The 7,500-nt window shown below is 39.5% G+C and overlaps 1 protein-coding gene across 1 annotated transcript in view; it reads right to left on the bottom strand.

Annotated features, from left to right (window-relative positions):
- Positions 1–7,500, bottom strand: part of LOC138052058 (protein/nucleic acid deglycase DJ-1-like) — a 31,677-nt gene that overhangs the window by 14,457 nt on the left and 9,720 nt on the right. The window contains exon 4 of the mRNA XM_068898413.1: positions 3,846–3,915. Within this exon, the coding sequence (XP_068754514.1) occupies positions 3,846–3,915 (70 nt within the window). The remainder of the gene's footprint in view (positions 1–3,845; positions 3,916–7,500) is intronic.

Raw genomic sequence — 7,500 nt, 5'->3', positions numbered from 1 at the left:
AGAGCATGGAAAGCCGCAAGGGGACTCACTGAATGCTGTAAGTGCAGATTGTGTGGTGAACAAAAAGAGACCGTACAACATCTTTTGGCTGGATGCAAAACGATAGCAAGCAGTGAGTACCTAACAAGACACAACAGAGCGCTAATGGTAATGGCCGTTTCCTGGGCAAAGGAATACAATTTGTTAGATAAGAATGTGAAATGGTACCCGGAAAAATGGTCAAGGGGACACGTTTTGGAGAATTCTCAAGCAAAGCTGGTGTGGGAGTTTAATTTGAGAAAGACAACAACATCTAGAAGACCAGATTTAATACTTGAAGAAAAGAAAAAGGCCACTCCATTCATAAATTTAAAAGCTAAAACCAAATCATTAAACAGAATTTTCTCTGAAAAATTTAACCATCAAAGCGATCTTTGGCCCTCTGAAATAGGATCTCTCAGTTTTCACACAATGAGCTGCAAAGTGCTGTACCAACTGCAGCTCATATATACCAGAAAGTACAGCTACTATCTACAACGGATGAATAAATGCTGTCAAAATGAACTCACTTGCAGGCGATTTGGCATCAACACCTCTTCATAATGCTTTCAATCGGCCTGAAATTTTCTTGAATCAAAGTGATGCCCAGTGGAAATTGATGCCAACTTCCGTTAAGCCCTTCATGAGCTGAATTAAATTTTCCTGTGTTCAAAAGTTTATTCAAAGTTACCGCATCTAAAATTACATCTTGTCCTTTTTTGGACATCCTAGCCTGCATAGCTGGCGCTATTGTTGGAGCAAGAGGCATAAGCCGCATGGAGAATGGGGAGGGGCAGTGTCACAGTGCCCTCCCCATTCTCCCGCAGGCTAAATCTATCCCAACAACAACTTAATTAAGTGGCATGTAAACACAAGTTTGTTTGTAATGGTTACCACTAGACTAACAACCATCCCAAAACGTATAAGGCTGAAAAAGTAATAAAATAAAATACTGCTATAAAGACAAAGATACAACTGTCTTTCAAGAGATGGCATATTAATTAAAACAACAACATGTATTCTTCGAAAACAAAGAGGATGAAATTGGATTGAATTACTTGCCTCACCTCCCAGACTCCTTTGCATGCTACCAAAACACGGAGAAAGTTTGCAGTGTTCTTAGCAGAATTTTTTCTCAAGGGGTCATATGGCCCATAACCCTCAAATTTAGGGGCCATCCCCTAAAGAGGTACAATTTTTTCTTTTAAATATTTTAGCCACCCGTGTTTCATCTTCCAAGCATTTTGAAATAAACATAGATCTTTCTTGCTACATATCGATAATGAAGCACAATTATTGTCTTCCAAAGGTGGATCGACTTTTTTGGAATCGGCTTATTGTGCCTCCAGCCTTGGAACTTTAGGGCTTGAAAAGAACTGTGTAAATCTTTTTTGTTGCAGTTGCAATAGCCTGCGTAGCTGGTGGTTCTGTTGTTGTGGAAAGCTAGAGATCCCGTTCTGCGAGAAGGCGAAGGCAGGGGAAAGAAAGAACCGCCTGCCAGGATAGACCGCTTTTTTGAGTAGTCCGTACACTAGAGTACAGACAGTTTTGATCGGATAAGTACACGTCATTTAAATGTTTGGTTAATCTGATTAATCCCAAGAGACGAAGTGGTGTGTAATATTTTCATCCAGAACAGACACCAAATATTTGCCTCATGAACTACTAATTTATAAGAAAATGCTGCCAAATCGTCAGATTTCAACCTCTCATTAAGACTGAATCTGTTTCGTCATTGCAATATTCTTGAAATTCCTTGCCAACAATTTTTTTCTCAAAGAAACAGCAAGTTCTTCTCGCACACAAGGTTGCTTGAAGGACAAATTCGCAAACCATTGTCCATTTCTTCCAATATGAATTCTTGATCATTGATTTAGTTTTATCCTGAATTCCAAATGAAGTCAATGTTTCCACATTCCCATTTGGGATGGCAATAACCACTTTCATTTCTGCACTAGGGCTTTTAATTAAAGTTTCCATGGTCTAGAGAGAGCTTGAATTTTCACATTTTACAAGCTTCTGGAGGCTAATGCCAGAATTCCAAAATTTCCTTTGGGGTGCTCGAAGCTTCCTGGATATTATTGTGACTTTTTGGCTCCAGTACGTTTCTCGATAGATTTGCGTCCCTTCTTTGCTTGAAGGAGAAGACACAGATGTTAATAAGAGAATAATAATTATTATTATTCTACCTGAATAAATCATCTTGAATAAATATATCATCTTGGCTTGAAGTTGTTCCTTTTGCCTAAATTTCAAATAGATTTAGAATTTTCCTTCTACAGGCTTGACATACAAGATCAGAAAGAAAGTCTGATTGTGCTATTTTCAGACCAATCTTGGCCAATATCTCGAATAGTTATTGCATGGAAATGTAAGAAGTCTTCTGAAATTATCCATATCTTCAGCTGAAAATAGCCAATCTGCAACTATATTATTAACATTCGCTGTGTGAATCCCGCAAGGGCACAGCATGGTAACAACATCGAGTCTGGGCATAAGTTTCAGAAGATTATCATGCAAACAGGCTTTCTCCACATTTTTTTGACAGAAAGGTTTCTTTTTTAAAAAAATTTAATTTTTATCTCAAACATTTCAAAATGTTCCCCTGTACTAAGTACGCGTAAAACCCTAAAAAGTAGGGGAATGTAGGAAGCAGGCCAAAAAATAGGAAAAACTAGGAACTTGATGCCCTGCAGAGGTCTTTGGCTGATTGTGTGTGGACATATCTTCCCAAGCAGAAAAACTCACAAAATTTTGAGGACATCCCTAGACTCCATAAACCCACAGTTTCGCTTGATTAGGTGAAACTGCAGATTCAATCTCCAGTTTGACCGAGGTAAAACCTCGTCTATGGTAATCAAAAGCCAAGGTTTCACCTACATTTTTTCCAGTTAATTTATGCCACTGTTAAGAAAGGCCGCATTTGGAGCAGACGCTATCAAAGAATCTGCATATTCTTGCGGATCGCAGTTACAATTAGTATGCATATTTGCCGTATTTACAATCTGCGATGAATGGCACATTCGATTATAATAAAGTCCCTTTAATAAAAGTATTTATTGCTTTCTTTTCGTTGGGAGCAAGGAGTGTAAACAATGCTTTGCAAAGTACCATTGTTTTCTTGCGGCACATTACCGCAATTACATGTAAGTCGGCCGTGGCATTCAGTTGCTTTCGTCTTTGCATTAGTTGCGGTTTTTGCCCAACCTAGGTGATTTCGCGGTCAACTCTATCGGCAAAGACGAGGTATTGCCGCATGCAAAATGCACTAATAGTTTCGAGCGGTACTGTATCAATTTGATAGGATTGATATGTAATGACATCAGATTTCTACAGCACTATCTGCATGCCCTAAGGAGATCTTCATTCACCTTTTCTGCTATCTGGGGAGTGTCTTGTAAATAAAAGAAGGCAGGCAATTTTGTATCATCTACATAACATTTGGGGGAGCAGTTCTGTTCACCAGGACATCTGGCAGGTCATTTAATATAATTTTATATTAAATGATAAACAGGACCCTGGATACTGTCCCAAGGGACACAGCATTCAACTGGTTGTGGATAATCTTGAATAACACAGACTGAATGCATACAACTTGGTGAGATAACTGTTAAACCATTGCAGTATGCTAATGAAGCATTTGCACCTTGTAGCTTATGTAGCTTCAGCACCCCTGAACTGCTGCGGACACAGTTGTTAAATAACTGAATCCCAGTTAAGAACTTAAATGCTACAAAAAGATTTATGTCTTCTTCATACATTGTTCAACATTTTTTTCCATGAACATGTACACTCACTATTCGCAATGCATATATATATTTTTTTACCAGCACAAATTGCTCCAATGATCTTTCCACTTTTTTCCTGCTCCTGAAGAATTTCTTTCACTTTAGCAGACTAAAAACAAACAAACCAAATGGAGAATGATCAAATCCTTAAATAAAAAAGACTGCCAAAAAACATATCAATAGAATATTTAACTTAAAAAAAAGACTCTTTTTACCTAAAAAATGAAATGCTTAAAAAGAAATGTTAGCACACTTAGTCCAGTCATTCTGTAATGAACCAATTTGCTGTAATTAACTAAGTAATCAATGTCATTATCAAATGAATCCAAGCATTGTATCACCATGTTTAACTACACCACAGCAAATCATTATCAGCATCCTCAAAATCATTGCCAATGCTTCCTCTGATGTGTCAAGGAGCAATATATTTTGTTTTCTCAGGAAGCCAGTATTTGTAAAATTATTTGGTCTGAAATGCATTAATTTTATTGTCCCAGAGAGGGCCTTGTACTTTTAATGTTCCACAATTGTATTGAATATCATACTCCCATCAGGAACGAGGCAAATATATTCCTATTTCATAATGCAAGTAAGCTTAAATCCAGCAGAAAAGTCAAAAGAACATCAGCTTAGAACCTTGTACATTGTCTGAAAGACTTAGTTTCTCCTCACCATTCCACTATATAATGATTATCATAACATACAGATTTAGCCAAGCCTAACAGAAGAGCTCCCTGGTTATTTATTCTTGCAATAAGTTAACCTGGCTTGAGCCTGTGACCAAATCGAAAACCCAGTACCTGGTCCCCAGCCAACTTTTAAAAAAAAAAGAACACCTGAACTCAATGAGTATGGTTGCCGAAATGTGTCAATATTCTACGTCGCATATAAGCGTTTGATAATTTCCACATATTCACTATAAAATTCAATGAAATCTTATTTTATTCAGTACATTCGATAAAGTTGTAGCAAAATTTGATAAAATTGCCTTGATACACATTCAATTCTCTCCTACATTTAAGAAACAATTCAAGCAATATTCATTCGATAATTAATGTTAAGCAATATTGATTCGATGATTTGAACAAAATTCATTCCATGGTGCATGTGACCTATCTTCCATACTAGGATAGAAGGCTTGGCTACTGAGTTTACAATATGGTGGAACAAATTGAATGGGAACCTTTGGCACTTAGCCTGCTCAATTTACTGGATAAATGTGAAATAGATTCTGAAGAGGTACCCTATCCTATCGCAGCCAATGCATTTAATGGCATTGAAATGGCTCTTTCTGTTATTCTTGTCATGGCAGATACTATTAATGATGAACGACAGTATTTGTTTCTTGAGCTTGGTGAGTGTTTTTGCGAAATTCATTGATACTGTTGGCAACAAGTTGCTGAGACTAAGATAAGGACAACCAGTGCTGTGGATTTAGGCAAGCCTTCTTAGACTAGTAAAAGGAGCGAACACAGGAGACCATCCTTCGATATACCACCACCTATTCTTTGATTGCACTCATGTGATAAGATGGCCATGTTGATGCCAAAACAACAGAAAAATGTAACTCAAGATTTGCACAATAATAGAATCAAATTCCCAAACACTTTTTCTCTATTGTTCTTTCCGCCAACATGGCTGCGGTGATGTCAGGTGCAATCAAAGAATTTTGGAAGAATTGAGGGGTGCGGTGTGCAGTGGCTTGGAGAAAGTTGTTTCCAGGGGCTTGTGGTCACTTTGGACTTGGACATTACGTGCATAGATGTACTTGTCAAATTTCTCAGCAGCAAATACTATCGCGAGAGGTTCCTTCTCTATCTGAGCGTAGTTGCTATGGAACTGTACATAACTGGTAAGCCTTCTTGGAGAAGCACTGCACCTATCGCAGTATCAGACACATCGCACTGGAGGACCACTGGAAGGTGAACATCATAGTAGCATAGAACCGGGGGAGAGGTCAACAGGGACTTCAGGTTCTCAAAGCCCTTTTCGTGTTCAGGCAGCCATTTCCAGTCAGCACCTTTAACAGTCAAGGTGCGCAACAACTCGGTATGGTCTGAGAACTTACGTACAAACTTGGAAACGTAATTAACCATGCCAAGGAAACTCTGCAAAGAGGGAACATCAGCCGGGGTTGGCATTTCAAGAATTGCTCTGACCTTCTCAGGACTGGGAGCTAGTCCATCTGCAGTGAGCATGTAACCAATAAAGGGTACCTCTTGTAATATAAAATGCATCTTCTCAGGTTTGAGCTTCAAATTTCTTTCACAGGCTCATTCTAAGAACTTGATTAGATTCTGGTCGTGGTCTATCAGAGCTTGCTTGAGTGTGTCTCCACGGCCAATAATCAAGAAATCATCGAACATGACTTCAGCTCCAGGCAAACCTTTGACAATTTCAGGCATTCTTTGTTGCCAGACTTCCCGTGCAGAATTCACTCTAAACAGCATACGTAACCACTTGAAACGCCCAAAGGGAGTGTTGAAACATGTTAACATACTTGATTTGTCATCCAATAGAATTTGCCAAAATCTGTTACTTGCATCGAGAACTGTGAATACTTTTGCTTTGCCTAGGCGGGTGGTAACTTCCTCTATTGTGGGAAGGGGGTAATGCTCCTGTTTAATGGCTTGATTTAGATCCTTAGGGTCGATGCAGATTCGGAGGGCTCCAGAGGGTTTGTGGACTACCACCATACTCGAAACCCAATCGGTGGCTTCAGGGATTGGTGCAATGACACCATCTACAACCATCTCGTCAAGCTTTTCCTTCAGTGCGCTGTGAATGGCTACCAGTATCCTTCTTGGGGGGTGTACAACTGGCTGCACATCGGTATTGACTCGGATTCTGTAAGGGGTTTCCAGTTTTCCAAGACCAGTGAACACATCTTAAACTGCTCGAGCACCTGTTGCTTTGTAAGTACAGTAGAGGATTTCATGGAGGAATAAACACGTTCAGGCTGATCACAGTCGAGAATCTTCAGAAAACCCATAGCATCACAGGATTCCAGGCTCAAAATAGGGGTGCAGTTACCTTGCAACACATTGAACTCAACAGTGTTTCATCCCATTTCGAGTGGTGTATAACTTGCATTTACCAGCAATTGCTTCTCTTGTGCCATTGTACATTATTACAGAATCTGATGCTTTGGTGGGCTGAAGGTGTTCATAATTTGGTCACCTGTGACTTCAACATAAATATCTGAAGGCAACACATCACACTCAGCACCACTATCAATTTGGAACTGAACAGGAACATTATTTGGAGCTAGCATCATAGTAACAACAGCTTGTTCCTCGGATGAGGCAGAGGATGTGTAAATGACAACACTCGACGGCAGGATCCTTGTTTCCTGTGGTGCAGGGCGTTGACATCTTTGCTTTTGTCTAGTGCCCTTTCTGCTGTTTAGATTGGCTAGGTTAGCGGCTTGTTGTACTGTCGTTGTGGAATGCGTGGACAGTTTGCTCTACAACATTCGTGATACCTTGAACTTGCGAGGTGGTGACTTCTGATGTAAGGACAATTTCCTGAGCTGATTCAAGGGTGAGTTTCTTCTGTCAGAGAAGTTTGGCTCGAACTTTACCATCTCTTATCCCGAGGACAAATATGTGGTTGTGGATCAGCTCGTTTTCTTTGTCTCCAAATTCAAAAGTTGATGCTAAGTGCTGCAGTTCTGTTACGAAATGACCAAAAC

The sequence above is a fragment of the Montipora capricornis genome, chromosome 6 (genome assembly GCF_036669925.1).
Source record: "Montipora capricornis isolate CH-2021 chromosome 6, ASM3666992v2, whole genome shotgun sequence".
NCBI lineage: Eukaryota > Metazoa > Cnidaria > Anthozoa > Scleractinia > Acroporidae > Montipora > Montipora capricornis.
Note: the sequence above shows the minus strand (reverse complement) of the source record. Positions and strands in the feature narration are given on the sequence as shown.